The sequence below is a fragment of the Crocuta crocuta genome, unplaced genomic scaffold (assembly GCF_008692635.1).
Source record: "Crocuta crocuta isolate KB4526 unplaced genomic scaffold, BGI_CrCroc_1.0 scaffold190, whole genome shotgun sequence".
NCBI lineage: Eukaryota > Metazoa > Chordata > Mammalia > Carnivora > Hyaenidae > Crocuta > Crocuta crocuta.
This window is the reverse complement of record NW_027527955.1, coordinates 3,677,186-3,703,539: the sequence shown is the minus strand read 5'-3', so window position 1 is coordinate 3,703,539 and position 26,354 is coordinate 3,677,186. Positions and strand designations below refer to the sequence as shown.

General features: G+C 35.2%; 1 protein-coding gene across 1 annotated transcript in view; it reads right to left on the bottom strand.

The window, feature by feature from the left end:
* The window catches only part of NBEA (neurobeachin), a 685,485-nt gene that overhangs the window by 368,965 nt on the left and 290,166 nt on the right, over nt 1-26,354 (bottom strand). The window contains exon 34 of the mRNA XM_077752635.1: nt 5,985-6,046. Within this exon, the coding sequence (XP_077608761.1) occupies nt 5,985-6,046 (62 nt within the window). The remainder of the gene's footprint in view (nt 1-5,984; nt 6,047-26,354) is intronic.

The window sequence follows — 26,354 nt, the reverse complement described above, 5'->3', positions numbered from 1 at the left end:
AAAAATAAACAGTTTATGACATAAGACTGTTTGACTTGAAATTTATTATACCTCCTAACTTCTCTAGGAGTTGAAGTAAAAGCAATCGTAAAAGACCACATGGAAATAATCAAAAGTAACTTGAATTGTATGTTCTTTGAATCTTTGATTAAATCTTCATAGTGGGATGCCATAAAGAGTCGGGTAAATAACACACCAGAGTGTGCCCTCTTGGTGCATTCGTACAGTAGGCATTCTCCCCAAGATACATTAAATGGAAGGTTTTGGATTACTTACTATTTATATCATCTTTCTTTTATTTTCAAACGTCTGTATATTTTTACCATGAATCTTCTCCATATTTTCTAGTAATTTTAATTTTCTAATAATTTTATTATGACCCAAGTTGACAGTAATCTCCATGCATCACCACATTTTCAATTTCCTGCTAAACTTTTATTTATACGTAAAACAAATTACAAACTTTATGGCAAGAGAGAGGGTATACTCTGAGCAATTCCCAAAAACTTTAAACGCCTAATGTGCCCCTTTAACTTTGAGATGATGTTACACCACAGATAGAAGTTGGGGTCAGGCCCTGTCCAGAGAAAAAGGCAGGGATTTATGAGATACTCAGGAACAAAACAGAGGCTTTATTTCTCCTAAAAAGAGAAGCAGAACTTATAGAAGCAAATACCAGGAACTACTCAATACTAATCACAAGTTAGAAGTCTCTTATCAACTTCAATTCTATGCTATTAACACACAATAATATTTTATATTAAAAACTACCCTTCAGGAAATATTGTTTCATATACTGTCTGGAAATGGGTAACTCACTACATCACAAATTAAACCTAAATAAATATATTGTATGGTTACTTAATTTCTAATGTGCTTAAAATTAGGCTGGAAGCTGCTCTAAGCATGTCACAGGTTTCTCTCTGACGTTTGCTCAGTTTCCCTAGCCTGATCTCCTTCCTTGCTTATGCTGTGTAGAAAGGCCATTAGCTTCACGGAGTCCGTCTTTAGTCCATCTCAATAAACCCCCCACAAAAGTCTTGTTGATGGTTCACAGGACCAATTTTCTGAATCATGTGTAGTACTAGATTATACTTAACATATCATGCTACAGGGGTGCCTGGGTGGCTCAGCTGGTTAAGCATCTGACCTTGGCTCAGGTCATGATCTCATGCTTCTTGAGTTTGGGCCCCATATCGGGCTCTGTGCTGACAGCTCAAAGCCTGGGCTTCAGATTCTGTGTCTCCCTCTCTCTGCCCCTCCCATGCTCGTGCTCTGTCTTTCTCTCTTTCAAAAAAAAATTTTTTTTTAATTTTTAAAAATATATCATGTCACAATTTTTTTACTTGTCAATGATTTCAAACTCAGTTACACAACAGGCAAGTTTCTCAGGTAATACTGGACTCCATTAAGAAATGGAAGGATGTTACCAATAAATCTCCAGTAGCCACCACAAGGCTAATATAAAAAAGCGGTCACTAAATAAATAATTGTGACATAATTTCATCAGATAACTAGGATTTCATACTTCCTAAGATGCTTTTAAAAAACCTAATCCAGGGATGCCTGAGTGGCTCAGTCAGTTAACCATCTGATTCTTGATTTCAGCTCAGGTCATGATCTCACGGTTTGTGAGACCCAGCCCTACACTGGGCTCTGTGCTGACAGCACGCAGAGCCGGCCTGAGATTGTCTTCCTCTCTCTGCCCCTCCCTTGCTCATGCTCTTTCTCTCTCTCTCAAAAAATAAATAAATAAATAAGTGAGTAAATAAATAAATAAATAAATAAACAAACACTGAAAAAAAATCTAGTCCTTATATTTATCATCTTATTATACACACCCCACATGTTTTCAATACTGGGCACTCATGAACGAATATGCATTACTAGGTCTCCATATTCATCTCATCTATGTTTTTTCTTTCTTTTTTTTTTAACCTCTTTCTGGTTTATTATAGCTGGAAGAAAAGTATGTCTTCTTCCTTTGTGCCATCTGAAAAAGCTGTATCAAATTGGAGAAAACATGAAAATTCTAAAAGTTCAAAGGCCAAATCATTTGAAAAAAGACTATTCCTCAGTTGTGGTTCTTCTGTTAAGTGCTGTGTTTAGAAGTCCTGGGTCAGAGCCTTGATCACATCAGTGAAGTCACTAATGTCTTTTTTATTTAAGTATATGAAATATTTTGAAAAAATAAAGGCAAACAGAACCACAAAATAATTCATGTTAGTAACTTCATACACAGATTTTAAAGAAACTTGCAAGGCTGACTTCTATTTTATGTTACTTATATGTCTCGGGGTTTCTAAATGAGAATAAAAATGATTTATTAAGCATGCATTTGCTTAATCAGTACTTCAAGTCAGAAAGTACTTGAATACTGAGCGACATCACTTTTTACATAAAAGTTTCACAATTTATAAAACATTTTCTATTGAAAGATAAGGCATAGAAAAATGCAATGACATCTGCTAAACTTTACTTAGGAAAACTTAAAGAAATCCTATGGGATAACATCACTCAATTTTTCCTGGAGTACCTCTGATGGAGACTTCCTAAAAAAAAAAATCTGGAAATAATTAGAAACTATTATAGTACCTAAAAAAGTTTACTTGAAAACTGAATCTGCTATTCATCAAAGACCACAATACACTCAGAATAATGTAATGGAAAATTAAGGTACACATAGAGAATGACATCGAGGGCCTCAAACAAATGTGATTGTAAAACATAAAAAAAAAAAAGATAGTATCAGCCCTGTGATATACTGAAGAAGACGAGGAAACACTACACTTGACTAATTAAGCAGTGGTTTTTGGTAAAACTATATATATTAATTATTTGACTTATTTTATTTCAGTTCATTTTACTTCCAAACAGCACAAAACCAGTTCTTTTATAAAAGATACTACTAGGACACCACTTTAATGAACATTGAAAGGGAAGAAAAATAAATAGTTAATTCTTAAAATGTACTTTCGTGTTGTAAGATCTGCATAGTAAGGAAAGTTATACAAAATACTGGAAAAAAAAACATTTTGGGTGTTTGTGGAACAATAAATGCAATACAATGATAATGCTAATAGCTTCTTAGAACTAAAAATATGTTCTCAACAGCGACCTAAAATTCCACTGGGGGGGTAGACTGGATGGCATGTCCCTTGGAGTTTAAAAGGCTGTCCATATGAACTGAATTATCCTTGACAAGTACCTTCAGACACTTGTAATATGATCTCATGTAAATTTAGACCATATTTTGCACAGAAACCAGTGGCAATAGTAAGCTTATTCAGGAGCTCAGATAAGAATAAAAGAACACTGATATCCTTAGTAATAGTTGCTAACATAAAATTTCCGAAATGAAAAGCATAAAAATTAAAGCATCTAATGTATTGTAGCAAATGAAAAAAAATATTGAGAGAAATGTTGCCTTTTCTTTTCCCTTTTCAACCCTTAGCTACTTAGTTTCTCCAACCAAAATTTTATCCTTCAATAGTCTATCTAAATTTGGAAAAAGAAAAACACATTTTAAGCAAATAAATAATCAGAAAAAAATCCATTTGCGTTGGAGTTTTAATAACATAACTACAATCAAACATATTATAATAAATCACAACAACAGATCTGTAAATATTTATAAGAAGCTGACTGTAAGATAAAACCAAAGGACAACTCAGACCTCTGTAGCTTTAAAGATTCCTCAGGACTGGCTTGGCACAAAGAAAGCCCTACAAACTTTGCTAATTCTACAGGGATCAGCTCCATTGTCGAAGAGATGCATTAAGGCCTGAAGAAGAGAACCCAGCTTTGAGGAATGCTAGGCCCAGGGAGCTCCGGAGCATCATTAACTGTAATTATTTTCCTTTATCAGAAGTCTGCTACTGCTATGGTCGTCCTGCTAATGGATGAAAACAGGATACAGATCATCTTGAATTTGAGTAATAGAGAAAAGTGGCAGATTAAGAGAAATTTTAAAGGCATATCTGTTTTTGTGGGTGTCCGTCAAGCCAAGATTTTACACATTCACGGAATAATTAATCACCTACAGAGATGGTTTCATAAGCCAATTTCATAGTAGAATAAAACACTCATCTTACCTCTATTGTATTAAAGTAAGATTACTACTCACTATTTCTTTAAAACTATTTTATGGAAAGCAACATTTCAGTTTAATAAAATAACAAAACGATTGGAACAATTTTTTACAAATGTACATTTTGTAGTCACTCAAATGAAGTATATTTAATCAATTAACCACTTGAAATATTTAAATACACTCTGAATAATTTAAAAAATTCAACTTAAAAATCAAACTGAGAGACATGTTTATAATACTGCTTTGCTGAAACGCTGAGAGAAAGTGCACTGCATAGAGTGCTTAAATTTCTCACTCTTCCTTTCAATCAATATCTGAGGCAAAGTTTCATCTCTAGGGCCCTTAATGGCAGGAATTCCTGGAGCCGGCAAATGAGTAATGTTAAACCTATGATTAGATGATGAGGCCATCAAAGACACTAGACCCTAATGCTACATTCTTCTTTAGGTCTCTGAACTGCAGTAAAACCCAGAGCTAAAGAAGAAGGAATATTGAGGAACTTTTTTTTTCCACAAAAGCATTTTTTTAAAATAAATGTGCATCATCAAGAACCTAAAAGGTCTGAACAGATATCTCCAAATGTCTCTTGAACTCAGGACTCTGACAATAGGTAACAATTTTCAAATGTCCTGCAAATGAACTCCTACCAGAGATGCTGTTTTCTTTAACTTCTTCCTTATTAACATTCTTCATATTCTTCCTGGCTGAAAAGGAGGAAATGGACCTAAAGGCTTCCCTATGAATATATTCTTCAAGAAAGTCAACCTGAAGACTATAAATGAATAGGTAAGTCTTGTTTGTTTTCTTTTTGCTAATATTTTAAAGGATCAATTGAAGCCATATTGTTGTTTATTTGGGAGATAGCTGCGGCTTCAGACGGACCTCAAGGTCAGTAACTAAAAACAGTTTAGATGTATTTTTCTTTCTATTGATGAAACTAGGGATAAATGTAATAATTACTTATTACAAATACATATAAGCTATTTTTCTTGTTCTCATATTACAATATGTTTAATCCTTATATGAAAATCAGGATCACTCAGAGACCTGACAGAGCTGGGAAGAAGACAGACCACTGGGTTCCTAATTTTAGTTATAAGAAAAATGTAATCCATATATTTTAATTTCTAATAAATGCTAAGAAGAAAGAAAACCCAACAACTACAAATTGTGTTTTTAAATCTGATTATTAAAAATAAACAGTAGATTTTTGGATGTGTACTGAAATATACAAATAGCCTTAAAACAAAAAAAAAGGAAAGCCACAAGATACCTAACAAAGACCATTTAGTAATAAGCTATATTTTATACTCCGCTATTGCATGAAAAGGCTTTGCTTTCATTATCTCTAATCTAATAGAAGAAATCATTTAATAATAAATGTCAAAATTATAAATTCTACTATAGCAGTTTTAGAAGGTGGAATGTAAAGAAGGGTATCAAAAGATCTAAAACAAATTGCACACACACACACACACGTGTATATATATACATATATTTCCAGATAGGAGACAATAGAAAGATAGGGATGGTGCGAGAGAATAATATAGCAAAGGCGAGCAGAAAAAAAGGGAGAGGGAGACTACATCAATATTTACACAGTACGATCATCTACATAAAAATATATCTTACTGTAGGTTATTTTCTTCATCTATGAGATAAGAGATGGAAGTTTTAAACATATATAAACATATACAAATATATGCATATGCAGTCCATCTACATAAAAATATATCTTAATGTAAATTATTTTCTTCATCTATGAGATAGGAGATGGAAGTTTTAAACATGTATAAACATATACAAATATATGCAATTGTAGTCCATGACTAAGGACGTTACAAAAAATCCTTGTGGAGTTTAATGCAATCCAGTGAATGAGATTTCCTACCTGAGAACAAAGCAGCATAACAAGTTCAACCACAGACGTGCTGGACTTCATACAAACAAGGCCTGCAATGAAGAAAGGTTGAAAAAATGAAATCTCAATAGTAGGAATCATCATTCCAAGTTAATTAATTGTGTAATTTTAACTTATCAAAACTTTCTTTAAAATAGAATTCCTAAAAACAAATGGAAACATTCACAAACACATAGGTTTTATGGCATTGATTTTAAAACATTCAGATATTCAAGAAGTTGTAAAAAATATGAAAAAAATTGACTTTATGCTTGGGTTATTTATTTGGCCAAGGCATTTCTTATTTAAATTTAAACAAAGTACAGGGTAGTTACTGAAACTGGTGAGCTTGTTAGAGCTACTTTTCTTTTTTTTTTTTTAATATTTTTATTTATTTCTAGGAGAGAGAGAGAAAGAGAGACAGCGTGAGCAGGGGAGGGTCAGAGAGAGAGGGAGATACAGACTCCGAAATAGGCTCCAGGCTCTGAGCTGGCAGTCAGCACAGAGCCCGACGCGGGGCTCGAACTCACGAACCACGAGATCATGACCTAAGAGAAAGTCGGACACTTAACCGACTAAGCCACCCAGGCGCCTCATTGTTAGAGCTACTTTTAATCAAAAGACATTTGCTATGTGACTGTCTCTTGGAGCAAAGAACAATACTCTGCCTAAATTTTCTTCTTAAAAACCAAAATTAAAATAATATACAAATAGATAACACTCCATAGGTTGTCAGTTGTTAAATATTTTTAAAATATTTTTAAAAAATGAACTTCACACACAAGTTAACATATTGAGCTATGTTTATAAAATCTTCCACTGTTCTGTTTCCAAAATCTCTGAACAGCTATCAGTAGAGAAAAGAATGGTATGTTACAATTTGTACAGAGTAATGGCTACCAGTCATTGATCACTTACTATGTGCTGAGCACTGTGTTAAGTGCCTTATATACACATGGTCTCATTTAATTCTCATTCCTTTTTCTAATTTTTTAAAAAAAAATTAAGTTTATTTTTTGAGAGAGAGAGAGCACGTGTGAGCACGAGTCAGGGGAGGGGCAGAGAGAGAATCCCAAGCAGTCTCCATGCCTTCAGCACAGAGCCCGATGTGGGGCCTGATCACAGGAGCCGTGGGATCATGACCTGAGCCAAAATCAAGAGTTGGACGCTTAACTGACTAAGCCACCCAGGCGCCCCTTAGTTCTCATTTTTTTTTTTAATGTTTTATTTATTTCTAGGAGAGAGAGAGAGACAGCATGAGCAGGGGAGGGTCAGAGAGAGAGGGAGTCACAGACTCTGAAACAGCCTCCAGGCTCTGAGCCGGCAGTCAGCACAGAGCCCGACGCGGGGCTCGAACCCACGAACCGGGAGATCATGACCTAAGCGAAAGTCGGACGCTTAACCGACTAAGCCACCCAGGCGCCCCTAGTTCTCATTTTTTACTCTGTAACATACTATTATTATACTCATTCTATAGGTAAGAAAATATTCTTCCACAAATAGTTGACACACTAATTATTCATCAAGACTTTTCCCAATTAAAAGGATGACTGCTGAATAACATATAATAAGAAAGTAGATCATGATCGGTTTTTTAAAAGTGCCATCAATAGAGGAAGATGTAACTAAAAATGATTAACAATCTTGGGTGGAGAGTATGTAATCACGATGCTTCCTAATTTGAAAAAAAGAGTTTTAAAATATTTTTGTTTAAAAAAAATAATAGGTTTGTTTTGTCTTCTTATATGAAAAAAAAAAGTAATCAGTAAAAGCACTGTATATAGTAGGAAATGCCATGGTCTTACATTAGTTGTTGCTAAATGGAAAGTTGGGGTGGAACCAGCTTTTTCCTCTTAAGGTGATTTCAATAAACAGTTTCAAATGCCTTCTAGGCTCTAGCATGTATATTTATTGCAGGTAGTGGATAAATACCCTTTTGTGCCCACTCTGCTAACGACCCCATCCTTATTGTACACATGACAGAAAAAGCTGTAAAAAGGCACTAGTATTCCATCTTATCAGATCTTTGGGCAGACAGTTAACTAATGAAATAAGAGGCAGATGTGAAAAGCTCATTTAAGAGACAATTGCTGTAATTGATCAGCAATTCTCATGCTCAGGAGCTAGAGAGTCAAAAAGATTAATGGGACATTTATCACCTGTTGGCTACTCAACTATTTGAAATTCTGACAAAGAAAAACTAAGTAAAAGGCCAAAGGACTATGCATAGCAAAATAATCATAATTATGATATGTAGTCCGTATCAATTTAGATTTTAGACGGCAGGCTATATCAAAGATGACTATATAAAGAATTATTCACAATCTATTTATTTTGCATATTAGAATTTTTTAAAATACATAACAACTTAATGTAAAAATTAGGAAAAATATGCAATTGCATTAACTTCTAAAAGACTTCTATGTTACAACAATGTTCAAAATTTTTACAAATTCTGTCATAAGGAAAAATAAACAAATGCTCCATCAATGCTTTGTTCAAAGGACATGACAACAAATTAACAGGACTGCAAAACTGCAATTTGCAAACAGGACAGCCATTGTGATTTCAACTCCATAGATCCTCACACCTTGACTTACATGTTTTGTCTAACTGGTTTTGAACAGAATGAACTAAAGGATTCTCTTTAAAAGGATAAAAACATCTAACCTTGACAATGAGAACACAAGCAGAGGCAAGCCTGGAAAACATATCAGCCTTCCAATATTATAGAATCACTTTGGTTGGAACTATTTCTAGTATTACCGTACCAAAAAGGATAACTCCAATGGTTTTTATTAGAGATACTAAAAATCCAAGCAATGTCTGATGATACTCTGTCCTTGCATTTTAAGTAAAAAAGTAACCATATCTGAAAGTTTAGTATATTTCAAAGAGGTTGATTTTATCCTTTTTGTACCCGGCAAGAAATTCATCATCAAATCGACTCATTTGGTATCTACTCATATGAGCAAAGTACAGTGTTAACACTGAGGACTTAAAGACATTATCTATACCTTCCCATATGGTCCACATTTTCAATTCAAATCTAAGATTATCTAACATTTACCAGGAGCTTTGTCATTTATAAATCATTTTTATAGATTTGCTATCTCACTTGAGTCTCTCAAGAACTCTTTGAGTTAGTTTTTATTATGTCATCTGATAGACAAAATATGAAATTCAGTGACTGGCCCAAGGAGTTTCACTTAGGTTTTTTTTTTTTATAAAATTTTTTTTAATGTTTTATTTATTTCTAGGAGAGAGAGAGAGAGAGAGAGAGAGAGACAGCGTGAGCAGGAGAGGGTCAGAGAGAGAAGGAGTCACAGACTCCAAAACAGGCTCCAGGCTCTGAGCTGGCAGTCAGCACAGAGCCCGACGCGGGGCTCGAACCCACGAACCGCGAGATCATGACCTAAGCGAAAGTCGGACGCTTAACCGACTAAGCCACTCAGGCGCCCCAGGAGTTTCAGTTAGTAAGTAAGTGGTGGAGCTGGAACCTAAATTCAAGTCATCTAACTTGAAAGCCCATTTGATGTCTTCTGCAGAGCTACATAAATAATTAAACATGAACAGGACAGCAATATGTGACTATGAGAAAGGTCATAATGGTTGATTCCACCTGTGGTTATTTTGACAGTTTTCTTGGAGAAGGGAGCATGTGTTAGACACGGGGACAAAAAGCACTATATTTAGCAAAAGCACAGAGGGGGAAGGGAACAAAAAATAAATCTGAAAGACCTTTATTGCTTGGGGGATGGATGAGCAGAGTACTGGAGGTATCTGAAAGTGGGACTGAGGGCTAGGGTAAAATTCAAAGAGAAATAAAGATTGAAAGCAGTAAAATTATAAATGTGTTTGAAATAGGAATGATGTAGAGCAAGTTATAAATGGGGGAAATGTTACTACGGCTGAGATATGCATTCCTATCCTCTGATCACTTTCCCAGCCTCTCAATTAAGAGGTAGACCCCGAACGTGCTGTACACATGTTCCTCTCCAACACAAATCTAGTTAGAAGTATTGACCAGTTACTAGAGTAATTTCACCAGCAAATACACATTCTCCAGAATATTCTGACTAGAAATACTAATCTAATACTGTATACCATACAAGTTACCAGTATAAAATTAACTACTGGAGCAAAGACAATAAATATGTATGTAAAGGAGATATCCAACAGTGAAGAAAATTGTCTAGTACGACCTTTTGGATATACTGTGAACTACACTTTTGAAAGGTAAGGTCAGCTAACTGAGTGGCTAACAGAGAAGCACTTGAGAACATTAATTGGATGGACAAATTTGAGGGTCCAGATGCAGGAAGCAAAGAATGAAGAGATCTGAGTAGACCATCATCCAAAATGTTGGCAGTTCTTTTGGTGGTAAGAAGCCAGCTTTATTTTCAGAACCGCACGTCCCTACCATAAACAACAAAACAAAACAAACAAAACCCCACCAAACCCCACTGAAATGTAAGATGAATGGGAAGTTAAAAGTTTGACCATTGAGACAAATCTCTTGCTTTAACACAAGGAACACCGAAAGGTACAGTGATGCTATTTTAATATAGAGCTATCAGACTCTTCTGAGTCAATCTGTGAGTCTGGCTACATATTTGTAGAATTAGATCAAATTAAAAGAGCACTTAAGCTTTAAACTAGTATGGAGAAATTCTATCTCTAGTAGGATGTTCCTCTCAGTGGGAAGTGAGGGGTGTGAAGCCTTACAGTAATAAGCAAGGAATCATACTCATAGGTGGGACTCATCTTTTAAGCAGTATCAGAATGTTCTTTCAAAAGGGCTCTTTCCCAGGAGAGGAGACCTATGGATATCCGTGACTAAGGCAGTGCTCTGAGTATGCTCCCAATAAATACCAATTAATGAACAAATCTGGAAACCATCATTCACTGAGTAACTGCTCAGTGACAGAGAAGTATAGATGACAGAGAAAAAACATAAGATATGGAGAAAAATAAGAGTATTTTGGGGGGAACAAGAGCCCAATTCATTCAAAAAGCATTTATTGAGCTTAATGTCTAACATGCCAAATATCACGTCAGGTACTAAGTATAAAAAGAAGTAAGGTGGGGTGCCTGGGTGGCTTGGCTGGTTAAGCATCTGACTTTGGCTCAGGTCATGGTCTCATGGTTCATGGGTTCGTGCCACACATCAGGCTCTTCAATAACAGCTCAGAGCCTGGAACCTGCTTTGGATTCTGTGTCTCCCTCTCTCCGTGCGCTCCCCCAAAAAATTAAAAAAAAAAAGAAGTTAGGAAAGTGGCACGGATTTTATATATAAATAATCATGTATAGAATCGTAGGAGGTAGACAGAAAGTGCAAACTGTTAGAAGCACAAAAAGGCAGGTAGCAACTGTGCTGAGGATTTCCAGGGTACGCGATAGGTCATTTGGAAGATGTTACGCTTATCTAGGCAAAAAAAGGAAGGAAGGCAAAGTCATCTGAGGCGACGGAAATATTAGAGGTAGAAACATGAAATAGCTAGTAAAATGGGGTTGGAGTATTACGTTGCGTTGTGCAAAGGATGGAAGGCAGCCAGTGGAAATGAAGACAGAGAGGAACACAGGAAGCAAGAGCATATATGCTGAGTAATCCAAGTGGCCACAGAGAGCCCTGAAGGACTCTAAGCCAGGGGGGCAGACAGAATCCCATCTATTTTGGAAAGATCGCTGTCTGTAAGTGGTACAGGAAGAAATCTACACTGCAGAGCCCAGTCAAGATAATGAAAGCCTGAGCTGACGGCAGCGACAGTGCAAACAGAGGCAGATTTGAAAGCCATTTTGGAATGAGACAGGACAGTATTTGAGACAACAGAATAGGAGGTTACACAGCAGGCTAGAGGAGCAATGAAGGTGTGAGTGGCGAAGCCTTTACCTGAGCTAGAAACAGCAAATGAAGAAGCAGATATGTGGAAAGAGAGTGCTGAGTTTCATTCTGGACAAAATTAGAAATATAGGGAAAAAAATTAATGTTGAGTTTCAGGAGTGTGTGTTTTTTTGGTATAGAGGTCCTACCTCGGACGAACCAGATCTAAAGAAGTCAGACAGATAGCAAGGTGCTGAAGAAAACCTAATTGTGTAGTTTTTAGAAGAGTCCCTAAAGTAGACTCCCAGTAATAATCCTACTAGTAGTTTTAAGATCTAGTTTTTCTATTTCTCCTCATAACAGAATATACAAATTGATTTTCCATCTAATAGACATGAGTATTCTGATAGTTTGATTTCTAAAAATCAAGTCTGCCCAGGACTACTTAATTTTTAGAAAACTTTCTAATGATTTTAACTTTCTTAAATTCCAAAATTAGTAGAGACTGAGTGAAACTGAAATAGTTGAAATAGTTTCAAATGTTGAATAGCTGAAATAGTAATAAATGTTGAATAAAAACTATGGCCCTTGAAAGGAATTGTACAGGCTTGCTGTGCTTCACTTGTTTTAGTTTCAATGGTCCACAGCTGGGAATTTCTTTGAAAGTCTCTGTTCTATGCAGCTTTCACAGTGTGTTATAAAGCATTCTAAAATACAGTATACACCGTACACACCATATACATATGTGTCTATCATTTATGACCTCTGCAATGCTTACACATCTCTATCAGCATAACAGCAATTTCCTTTTTTGTTTTACCAATCTTTGACTTTCTTATCTGCAATGTGAAATTTGTTTTTCTACTTCATCACTGTGATATGCTCCTGTATGTAAAAAGTTATCTCCAGTTTTACCATTTAAGTCATCTGAACTTATTAAGGTCAAAACTTAAAAATTAGCAAAGCAGGTTACTTGTGTGGCTTTCTCATTTAAAACCAAAACACCAAAACCAAATAAAAAACTCAATATTAAACATCCTTTGAAATAATAACAATGGCTTGAATAGCAATTATTTCTACAACTAACATTAATATGTGTATATGTAATATTACTTACTACTTTCATATTTCAAGATTAGGCTACATGTTCTTTCAAAGATTTAAATTAAAACTGCATTACAAATGAAAACAATTATAATATTACCTTCCAGAGACTAAAATAACATTAAGTTCGTTTACTAAGTAAAAGCTTTTTAAGTGTAATTAAACTATTGCGGCTTATTTTTATTATTAGATTATACATTTTAACTGAAAAAAAAATCCCACCTCAAAATACTGTAGAGACAGTGAGTGTTAATTTATTCACTAATTTATTTTAGTTCACAAAAACCTGATGTCACAAACTTATGGAGGTCTTAAGGTCTTTAGAATGGGAACAAACTGAACTCTATGTATCAGCAAACTTTTTCTATAAAGGCACACGTAAAATATTTTAGGGTGGTGGCAGCCATAAATTTCTGTTATAACTACTCAACTCTGCCACTGTAGTGCAAAAGCAGCCACATGACACGTAAAACAAATGAGCATGGCTGTCTTCCAAAAAATCTATTTATTCATTGCAAGGTGTATGTGTGTACACGTGTGTGTATATCTGTGTAAAGAGAGAGAAGATATACATATGCACACACATACATCTATAGATTTTTTAAACTGCAGGGATGATTAATTTAGAAGTACATCTATGATGCTTCATAATTTCAAATCCAAACAGCTCTGAAAAATAGCTTTCTTGTAAACTTGTTGCAAACTCAATTATCAGCATAATTTCACCTAAATAATGTGGTTGTTATCCACAATCTTTATTCCACTTAGTGTGAATATCCTTAGGTATTACTGCAGATATATTAATGTGTCTGATTAATGAGCTACCCTATACTCTCCTGAAAAAGCTATGAAATAATACATACAGATATCTATTACCTTTATTTTTTTTAAATTAAGTTTATTTATTGATTTATTTTGAGAGAGAGAGAGACAGAGAACAGGGGAGGGGCAGAGAGAGAGAGGAAGAGAAAGTGTCAAGCAGGCTCCACACAGTCAGCATGGAGGCAGAAGTGGGGCTGAAACCCATGGACCTTAATATGACCTAAGCTGAAACCAAGAGTTGGACACTTAACCAACTGAGCCACCGAGGTGCCCCTTACCTTTCTTAAACCCCAAGGTATTTGCAGTAGAAGGCACATCTGGTCTATGGTTTTGAATAAAGCATTTTACACATTTAGTAAATTTTTAAAAAGTGACAGCTTTCTATTGATTGATTGGTTGATTTTTAAATATTTAATTTGAAAGAGAGAGACAGCAAACAGGGAAGGGTCAGAGAGAGGGAGTGAGAGAATCCCAAGCAGGACTCCACACTGTTAGCACAGATCCCTATATGGGGCTCAAACCCAGGGACCATGAGATCATGACCTGAGCAAAGAGCAAAAGTTGGATGCTTAACCGACTGAGCCTCCCAGATGCCTCAAAATGTGACAGCTTTCTAACAGTAAAAAACTGGGAGCTCCTGGGTGGCTCAGTTGGTTAAATGACAGACTTATGCTTTCAGCTCGGGTCATGATCACACAGGTGGCTCAATTAGTTAAGTGTGAGATTCTTGCTTCTGGCTCAGGTCATGATCTCATGGTTTGTGAGTTCGAGTCCCACATTGGCTCCGTCGGTCAGATGAACCTCACTTATTTTCAAAAGTGCATAATCTTTATCCAATAATTTATAGGCTTAAATTGTTTAAGTACTCTGACAAACAAGACCTTCACAAAATTCCTGATATGTGCTCAAAGCAACAAAGTTTCCATTTTGACCCAAGCTCATTTTCTTTACTAAATTCTGCATTTAGGGCATAATATTCAATAGATATGAATAACCAATCCAGTTCTATTCATTCTTAGTGATAAAAGAGGAAGTTTTTGGGATCTGGAAGAACTTGGAAATTCCTTAATTTTTTTTAAAGTTTACTTATTTTGAGAGAGAGAGAGACAGACAGAGAGAGAGAGAGACAGACTGGGGGAGGGGTAGAAGGAGAGGAAGAGAGAAAATCCCAAGAAGACTCTGCTCTGTCATCACAGAGCCTGATCCAGGGCTCGAATCCCCGACCTGTGAGATCATGACCTGAGCCCAAGTCAGATGCTTAACTGACTGAGCCACCCAAGTGCCCTGGAAGTTCTTTAAATTTTATAACATTGAAGATATTCTCAAAAGTTACAGAAATTATTTATAAGCATATGATTCCATGTAAGCAATAATTTACTGGGAATATATACCATGTGTTATATAAACAAAAAGTATGGGATCACTGAATGAACAAGATTATTTTGTCTACATCAATCAAAGTCACATCTATCCACATTTCCAAGTGATGTCTTAGAGTAAAATTATATAGTCACATACCAGAATACATTCCAATAATGATGCAATAAAGAAATCAGCATATGGACTGCTTAGCAATTAAAAAATAACACTTCAAGTATAAATATTTGATGTACTTAAATACCAACAGTAAATGTTGCTTTTATTTCTTCCAACCCTTCTTGTAATAATAGATCTATTATAAATATCAATTACCTTTTGAAACAGTATAAACAAGAAACAAAACGGAATCAAATAAATAACCACAAAAAATGACTGTGAAAAAATAGAAAGCTAGTAATTTCCAAGAGTTAAAGACTCAATGATTCAGTATTGCATACTTATTATATGCCAAGCACAAATATGAAACAGATATGTTCCATGTATTTAAGAAGCCTACATTCTAACAGAAGTTGCATGCAGATAAAAGAGTCAATTTAATGTGGAAAGACCAAGAGTGTTGATTTAGTAAGCAAGATATATAATGTTAAAGTAATTCCTACTGTGATTACAAAAAAAAATGGTGGACATAACAACAGGAACTATTTAATGTACAAGAGATCACTCCAAGATCAGTAATCAGAAATAGTATTATTCAATTTGTAAAACAGAATCTGTTTGATATGAACAACTTCCTCTACTCTCATAAGTGTATCCAGCCTCAAGATGAAAACACATTTAATACAAGAATATTTTCTGACTTAAATGTCACAAAGTAAGCTTTTGAAATCACCTGCATAAACTTTTTAAAGAATTAGTTTCAAACTGAAAATAATATCCTTACAGAAAACTGTCTTTGGTTGGATTTAGTGTAATTAGAACACTATTGAATATGGAGAGAACAACATTTTAGGCATGGATGATACATGTAGATAATGTATTATAGGTCATAGTTCCATATGAAGGAGAAAAAGGAGAAAATCATCCCCTAGCAGTTAAAACTGGTCACAAGTCTACATTGTAGCTTTCATGGATTCTATTACACACATTAGACCTTATTTTATGTACAAGCCAGTAAATTCTGTTAGCTGGATACCAAGCAAAAATAGATTAAAAGCATTGATACTACATGGAGGGGCAGTGTATATACAAAAGAGAGCAGTGAAAACAAAGAAGTTACACACAGGAAGATAGCTTTGAAGGAGACACAAAGGAATAAACTTAGTCTTCTAGAAAATGTTCACATTGCTTACGAATAGTTGAAACAAACAAACAAACAAAATAACATCAAGTTGATCAAAATGTCACCATACATGGCATAACTACACAATCCTGGTTTCTATTAGTATACAGGAGAAACAGTAAAGATGAAATCATTATCTTACTGTCCTTTGCAATAATGGCACCAGAAAGAGTAAGTTTATGAATTACTGCAATTTCTGAGGGGCATGGTGAAACGCAGTCCATTTAAATTGGAAGAATACTAGGATGGTATGAGGTGAGGTCTAGGAAAAGTTACAGGAAGTCAAAGATGCTCACGTGGTAAAATGAAGAGGTTCCCAGGGACAGTGTTACTGTAGAAAGGGCTTATTCTTCTTGTGATCCAGAGCCCCCCTAAACTGCAGTAACTCCAGTTAATTATGGGCGTCTGTAATGTGAAAAGCGGTGTTTTGATATATGAGAAGTACAGACCGGAGAGTGATGGTCAGGGGTGACGCGCCCTGTGCCTGACCTCGGTATCAGAAACTAGAGACCAGGCACAACAAATCTGACAGCAGAGACCAGGGACTGGGCAAAGGTGTGCTTTTTGTGTTCCCTTGGATTGTGCTGATGTTTCAAACACGCTGTAAGTGGATGTTACTAATTATCTGAAGTTAGTAACAAACCAGTTAGTTCTTACACTTCTTTCTAAATACTTTAACATTGGGGTTAAACCAATTTAATTAGCATTACAGAATCCTTTAATCTGAACCAAGCTTTTAACTAAGTCAAAGAAGCTCTGGACTGGAAGTCTGAAGATCTGGTTTTTGTGGACAATCTGAATAGCTANGTTCTCTGATTTGCTCATTTTAGCCACTCTGACTGGCGTGAGGTGGTATCTCAGAGACACATGCCTTTCTTGATAAGGAAATTCTTTGCTGGTAAACCCTATTTGAATTGTTTTGAAACTTTTAAAACTTACAATCTAAAGCAGTACATTTTACTTCATGATCCAGTATATATAACTGAAACAAATGTTTTGCAAAACAACACTTCCTCTCAATGTGTGCTAGGCTCTCATCATTGCTATGCTATGTCATGACATGACAGTAAAAAATACTATCACGATGTGCCTGACTGATTATACCATCCTATTAGTGGGTCACAGTCTGCAGTCTGAATGTCACTGGAGTTGGACTCTCTCCTGCTTTGTTTTTTTTTAATTTTTATTTATTTCTAGGAGAGAGAGAGAGAGAGAGAGAGAGAGAGAGACAGCGTGAGCAGGGGAGGGTCAGAGAGAGAGGGAGTCACAGACTGAAACAGGCTCCAGGCTCTGAGCTGGCAGTCAGCACAGAGCCCGACGCGGGGCTCGAACCCACGAACCGGGAGATCATGACCTAAGCGAAAGTCGGACGCTTAACCGACTAAGCCACCCAGGCGCCCCTCTCCTGCTCTTATGTGGCCCACATGCTAAGAATGGTTTTTACATTTTGAAATGGTTGGGGGGAAAAAAGAGAAATAAAAATGTTTTGTGACACTTATATTTATATAATATTCACAGTTCACTGTTCATGAATAAAGTTTTATTGGAACATACCCAAGTTCATTCCTTTACATATTATCTGTGGCAACTTCCTCAGTGCAATGACAAAACTGAGAAGTTATGACGGGGACTGAATGGCTGAAAATACTAAAAGATTTATTTTTGGCAACTTATCAAAAAAGTTGCTGACTCCTGCGATACAGGACATTATCAGTTCTTTCTGGCTTGACTACCCATGGTTTTAAGTCCTTCATGCCCTATTGGGTTAACTTGGGAACAAGGCGAAGCAGATGTATGATAGTGGAAAGGAAATGATATGAAAAAAGTGTGGGTTCTTGGTCAGTTATTTAGGCATTAGATTTCTATTTCATTCCGTAGTTGAAAACAAGAATGAAAAGTAGGAAAAGTGACAGTCAGTGTTTGGTGATAGCATAAAGATTAAAATCATTTACAGAATCTGTTCCTGTGAGTTCAAAGGGCTTTAAATTGTAGCCCTTCAGTGTCTCAGTTTTATGATGGGCCCAGTAAAGACTGGTAATTGCTTTAGCAGGATTAGTTTTGGCTATAAAATGGCCAGTTATGTTGCAGTGTATTCGTAAGTACACGCCAAATTCATAAGGATAAAAAAGGCATGCAGAGAAAGTGAAGCCAGGGCTCCTTTCCACTTTAATATTTTTATNGCTTAACCGACTAAGCCACCCAGGCGCCCCTCTCCTGCTCTTATGTGGCCCACATGCTAAGAATGGTTTTTACATTTTGAAATGGTTGGGGGGAAAAAAGAGAAATAAAAATGTTTTGTGACACTTATATTTATATAATATTCACAGTTCACTGTTCATGAATAAAGTTTTATTGGAACATACCCAAGTTCATTCCTTTACATATTATCTGTGGCAACTTCCTCAGTGCAATGACAAAACTGAGAAGTTATGACGGGGACTGAATGGCTGAAAATACTAAAAGATTTATTTTTGGCAACTTATCAAAAAAGTTGCTGACTCCTGCGATACAGGACATTATCAGTTCTTTCTGGCTTGACTACCCATGGTTTTAAGTCCTTCATGCCCTATTGGGTTAACTTGGGAACAAGGCGAAGCAGATGTATGATAGTGGAAAGGAAATGATATGAAAAAAGTGTGGGTTCTTGGTCAGTTATTTAGGCATTAGATTTCTATTTCATTCCGTAGTTGAAAACAAGAATGAAAAGTAGGAAAAGTGACAGTCAGTGTTTGGTGATAGCATAAAGATTAAAATCATTTACAGAATCTGTTCCTGTGAGTTCAAAGGGCTTTAAATTGTAGCCCTTCAGTGTCTCAGTTTTATGATGGGCCCAGTAAAGATTGGTAATTGCTTTAGCAGGATTAGTTTTGGCTATAAAATGGCCATAATATGTTGCAGTGTATTCGTAAGTACACGCCAAATTCATAAGGATAAAAAAGGCATGCAGAGAAAGTGAAGCCAGGGCTCCTTTCCACTTTAATATTTTTATCTGAGTTGAAACATCTTTCAGTTGTGCTTTTTAAGTATTTCCTTGTTCACATTAGACCTTAATTTAAGCATTAGATTTTTTTCTCATAAAATCTTTTTGTTCTTTTGGCCTTTAGCAATTCAATAGATTGTTTCTTAGTCATATTTTAATTTTGTCCCTTCCTGTTCAAAATTGTCCCTATGATGACTAGGATCTAGTGGTTTAGTTGTTTGTTTGTTACTGCAGAATATGCGTATCTGGCAACGCCAGTGCCTTTTCACAATTTTCAACAGCAGTCATGAAAAAATATGTGCTTTTCTGGCCCTGGTTTACATCTGACCAAAATGTCACCCATGGTGTATTTCTGTGTGTGTTGTACTATTATTTTACTAACTTTTGTTTTAGGAATATAGTTGGGAATAGAGCAGTGTCAAGATAAATATCAGCTTTTTGGAATATGAATAAAACTTCAAGTATGATACTGAAATACATTATTCCAAGTGCAATATTAAAAATTGGTCACTATCACCATCACTCATAAAATCCTCAGGCAATGTTGTAATAAGGTAGTCCAGAAATTTTTGCTTTTCACTTGTTGTAAGTTAATTTATACCCTTCTCTTCTATCATTAAGACCAATTACTGAAATCTACTTGATGAAAGAAAACAATCTGGTTTGTTCTATCATCCCCTTATCTATCCACAAGTGGTTTTGGGGTTACTCAGGCAGGTCCTGGAGACCTTGAGCAGTCTAGTGTGTTAGGTGATTAAAACATTACCAAGTTTTACACACAGATAAGTGACTTACTACAATTAGGATACATTCTCTGAAGAAAAGCACACTGTGCTACCAAAGGTTATAACAAAGGAACCTAACTTAGTCCAGAATATCAGGTCATCTTAGATGAAGTCTATGGCATAGGATCTAAAGGAGTTAGCTGGGCAAGTACAGGCAAATGGAAGTATTTAATAATCATTAAGCAAGAATTCAATTCTGGAAAGACTCTTCTGGATCCCCTACATTCTTCAATGACTAGAATTACATTGATTTTATTAAATTCTGTAGCTGTACTATGTAAACATAAACAACAAGGGAAAATTCTAATTTATCGGCTATATATATGTGTGTGTGTATATGTAAATACATATACACACAAAGAATCACTGAAGTGCATGTAAGGCTTACTATTTGTTGATTCTATAATTAGTTGAAATTAAAGGATTACATAAAAAAATCCATAAGTTGGCTTCTATTTTGGATCAATCACTACCAACTGGCACACAAGGATATTTATATGCGGCAAATACATTGTCCCTGCCCTTTTACCACTATTATCAGATGCTGCTGAACCATTATTTACAATAATAGTCAGTTGTTCTTAGGTATGAATCTAACATAACTGAAATTTTACATATGGGTATCTCCCCTCATCATCCATCCCTGCCACCCAGGGCCATAGATGCCGTGCATCCACTTTGATGAGAGTGCACGCTTCGCATGAATCTATTAAAACAGAAGTGAAACGTATACAATATTCTCAAGTTTTTTGAAATATGTAAATTAATACTAATAAAATTAAAGTTTTTAACTTTTTTTTAAGTTTATGTATTTATTTTGAGAGAGACAAAGACAGTACAAATGAGGAAGGGACAGTGAGAGATGGAGATAGAGAATCCCAAGCAGGCTCTGTGTTGCTGGCACAGAGCCCAATGCGGGATTTGAATTCACAAAGTCATGAGCTCATAACCTGAGCCAAAACCAACAGTCAGATGCTTAACCAACAGTCAGACGCTTAACCAACTGAGCCACTCAGCTGCCCCAAATATACTCTAAATAATCTAAAATACTCTAAAATAATCAGAATTCAATTAGAAAATCTGGATTTTTTCCTAGAGCAATGTGAAGGACAGAAAAAGCTATCCACTACTAAATAAACTAACGATTAATCCTGTAAACTATTTGTATTTTATTTTATTTTTTTTTTCAAGTTCGCTAGAACTTTTTTTTTTTTAATATTTTTATTTATTTCTAGGAGAGAGAGACAGCGTGAGCAGGGGAGGGTCAGAGAGAGAGGGAGACACAGACTCAGACACAGGCTCCAGGCTCTGAGCTGGCTGTCAGCACAGAGCCCGACACGGGGCTCGAACCCACGAACCGCGAGATCATGACCTAAGCGAAAGTCGGACGCTTAACCGACTAAGCCACCCAGGCGCCCCAACTATTTGTATTTTAGAACTGCATTATGTCCATAGTAAAAATACAAAAATATTTTTGAAATAGTAGAAAATATAACCACTATGATAGAACTGCTCAGCAATATATTTCCTCTTTTAAATTCTCTAATTTAGTTTTTCTTCACCAATTGTTTACATATTTACCTGAAGTGCATAAATATCTCAGAGGGTAAAATAATAAAACCAATACTGATTTCTAGCCTAGTTTCTGGAAGATCTGCATGTAAATATTATATTTAAGTCAATATGCAGGCAATATTTTCACAATGTAAAAACACTTTCTCTCAATATAAACTCCTTCGAAAAAAGACTTGTTATTCAATGTCTTTTGTTTCATGGAGTATACAGACCTTGTCTTCATAGCATTAACTGTATTTTGAGCATCCATATATCCTGGTTTTTGAAGCTCATAAGAGTTATCTGCGGTTATGCTAAATATGGACCCTTTCTCTTTTGGAATTGTCCTAATTTGCATGAAAAATTATGTGAATACTTTGCTAGAATAAAAGAGAAACGTGTTCCCTTTCTAAGTTATGTTAATCATGTAATATATCATACAGGTACTATATTATTTTGTAAAGTAAAAATATTATCCAATCACCTTACAAAGAGATGATCCATTTCTTTTTTTAAAATTTATTTATTTTTGAGACAGAGAGTGAGGGAGGGGCAGTGAGAGAGAGAAGGAAAGAGAGAGAATCCCAAACAGGCTCCACACCATCAGCTCAGAGCCCACTGCGGGGCTCAAACCCATGAACTGTGAGATCATGACCTGAGCCAAAATCAAAAGTCAGAGACTTAACCAACTGAGCCACCCAGGTGTCCCAGTGATCCATTTAAGGGATAAATCTGTCTGGCACTGATGGCAAATTCTTTGTATTCAGATAGTCCTTTAACAGTTCAGCTATGCCATCTATGACTTTTAGTTCACTGCTCTTGGACTACTAGGGATTTGTACGCTGTTATTTGTATTTCCTGTCTCTATGAAGAAGATGAATTCCTGTATAGCTTACTCTGAATTTCTCTCCTGGGAGAGTAGGACATAATGTGTTACCTCTCACTATATTAATTAGGTAATCTCTTTAATAAATGCAGTTTCTCTGAGTTCTCAATACTTAATTTTATATTAGAGTCTTGGAATATAGTTCTAGCTCAGCTAGTCAATGAGTATATAAAGAGTGATAATAATTTTAGTGAATGAAAAAATAATATTCTTTTGAGGACTTTAGTAAAAATCATTCTTGACAAATTGTGTCTCTTTTTTGTGTTAATATCTTTATTGGCTAAAAGAAAATTTCCACATTGAATAACTACACTGTGCAGTTTGATATGTTTTATTTGTGAGGTATGATTTCTACTTTGAGAGAGTATTGTTTTCATGTGAGAAGTTATTTCTGATGAAAAATCTTTGTTAACATCTACATTTAGTAAACATTAGTGTTATTTTTTAGACATTTTAATTTCTACCTATTTGTAAGGACAAAAGAAATTAAAACAAGATGCTCCTCATATTATGTCCAATTCAAAAGGAGCTATGCGTTTGGACCCAGCGTCAACTAAAACTACATTAGCACAACTTTAAAGGTAAATTAACTAAACAATTGGAGGATACAGAGAATTCTAGTTATGTTCCTCTCAACCCATGTCTACTCGTATTCTATAAATTATCCTTTAAGTTTAGATGTGAACCTGCTCTCTCCCAGAGTGCACTTCTCTATTTGGTCTGAGCTCCTCTTGATATCCTTTATGCAATGATGTCATTGATCCCTATCAAGCATCTTCATTTTTACATCTCCAAAAGCATTTTTTCCCCTTCTATCTCCTAATAGGGAAAGGTTTCCCCACCATGAATAAAATCCTCAATAGTCACACGAACCTCTATCAATCTTTCCTCTTTTGTGTCATCGTCACATTTTTTCCAATGACTGGTCTACATTTAGTTTCTTTACCAAACACTTTGGCTTTCTACAATGTTTGTATGTGTTCCCACAAGTCTTCTGCAATGTCTCAAAGGTAACCAAAGGTGATTTATGAAATCAATGACTCTGTTTTCAGACTTTCTCTTCACTTCTATAGAATATTTACCACTTCCATGTATTAAGAATAAATATGCATTCCCCATATTCAATGACTAAGTTATTTTAATTCAACTTTACTGAAGGATCATTTACATAAAATATAACCATTCTGAATGTATACTTCTTTGAGTCAGGATAAATTTATATGTCCATGTGGTTACCAGTACGATCTATTCCCCCTCAAATTCCCTTGTGCCCTCTCTCAGTCCTCTCTACACCCCTAACCTCAGGTAACCACTTTCCTGCATTCTACAGTATAAAAACAATGTGTTTTTTTTTTCCCCAGATGTTATAAAAATGGAATCGTTCAATATGAACTCACTTGAGCCAGGCTGCTCTTGCACAATATTCCTGGAATTCATGGATTTTTCTATAAGGATCAGTAGTTAATTTTTTAATTCTTTTTAAAATAAAATATTTATTTATTTAATTTTGAGAGATCGAGCACAAGCTCCAGAGAGAGAGAGAGAGGGAGACACAGAATCTGAAGCAGGCTCCAGGCTCTGAGCTGTCAGCATGGAGCCTGACTCAGGGCTGGAATCCACAAACCATGAGATCATGACCTGAGCTGAAATTGGATGCTCAACCAACTGGGCCACTCAGCTGCCCCAATTTTTTTTTTTTTTATTATTCTTCAGTAGAAATCTATCATATGGATAAACAAGTATTTGTTTAATTACTTTCTGATGACTGTAGTAGTTGTTTCCAGTTTGTGATTGTTACGGACGTTGCTATGAAATTTTATGTGTGTCGACATATGTTTCATCTCTTTTGAATAATAACTGTAAGTGGAATTGCTGGGTCAAATTTTAATTGAATGTTTAACTATAAAACACTGTCAAACTGTTTTTCAAACTTGCACTATTTTATTTTCTTAATCAGCAATGCATGAGGTCTGTAAGATTTTGTACATACGTGATAATTTCACCTCCAATTAAAAATAGTTTTACTTCCTCCAATCTGTATGTCTTTTATTTTTATTTCTTGCCTTACTGTAGTATTTACATACTTCAGTAAAATGTTAAATTAAAATGGTTAAAGTGAGTTAGAAAGGCAAAACCTTTCCCTGCTTCTCGATCTCATTTGGTTTCTTAGTATTACATATAATATCAGTTGTTCTTTCACAGATACCAATTTTAGGTTAAGTTGGCTCCCTTTGGGACCTATTTTTCTCAGAAATTTTTATCATAAATTGGTGTTGAATTTTAACAAATGTCCTTTCTGCACCAATTAAAAATGAGAAGAAATTTCTATCTATCACCATATTTCCTCCATTCTCCTTTGTGTGTGTCTAAGTTTCCATCTGGTATCATTAACTCTGCTTGAAAAATTTCTTTTGACAATTCTTACAGCACAGATGTGCTGGCAATGAATCTTATATTTGGTTGTCTGAAAAAGTCTTTCTTTCCTCTTCATTTCTGAAGAATATTTTCATTGGATAAGAAATTCCAGATCGGAAGTCTTTTCTATCAGCACTTTAAAGATGTTTCATCATCCCTTCTGGTTTGCATAATTTCTAATTAAGTGTCGCTAATAATTTTTATTTTTATAAGTAATGTGTTTTTCCTCTGACAACTCTTTAAAATTTTAATTTAAATTTTAAATTACCACAGAGTAAAATTGGCTCTTTTGGGTGTGTGTAAATTTCTATAAGATTTAACACATGTATTCACTTATGTATGGCCACCATAATCAGAATACAGAATGGCTTCATCACCCCAAGAAGTCCCTTGTACTATTCCTTTGCAGCGACAATCTCTCCCTACCCATCATCCCTGGCCACTGCCGGTCTGTTTTCCATCACTACAGTTTTGTCTTTCTAAGACTGTCCAAGAAATAACTGGAACATAAAATATACAACCCTTTGAGACGAACTTTTCTTATACACAATGTCTTTGGGATTCATCCGAGTAGTAAGGTTTATCAATAGTTTGCTCCCTTTTTTCTGTGTGGTTGTATTCCATTGCTTGTATGCACCATGGTTTGTTTATTCTTTTACCCAAGGAAGGACATTTGAGTTTTTCAGCTTTTGGCTAAATAAAACTGTTTTGCTATGAATACCTATATACAGGTTTTTGTGTGAAAATAAGTTTTTGTTTACCTAAGGAAAATATCAAGAAATGGGATTACTGGGTCATACGGCAAGTGAACATTCAACTTAGTAAGAGACTTCCAAACCATTATCCTCAGTGGCCACCATTTTGTATTCTCATAGCCATGAGATTAACAGTTGCTTCAAATTCTCTTCAGCAATTGGTATTACCATTATTTTTTATTTTAAGCATTCTTCATATGTATGTAGTGCTGAATCACTGTAGTTTTAATGTGCATTTACCTACTAATGATACTGACCACCTTTTTATGTGCTTATGTGACATCCTAATAATTGCTACTGATGAAGTGAGTTTTAAATCAGTTGTTGGTTTTCTCAGTATTGATGACTTGTTTTTTGAAGTTTTCTTCTGAATGATAGTTTTGAACACTTTAATTATAATGTTGCATAATTTTTTATTTCTGTTGGTTCTGCTTGGAATTAGCTGAATTCCTTGAATTTTAGGATTTATACTTTTCAAATTGTTTGACTCTTATTTCTTCAAATATATATATAAAGAGAGAGGGAGAGAAAGAAACAGAGTCTTAAATACACACTCTTTATATATATATATATATAT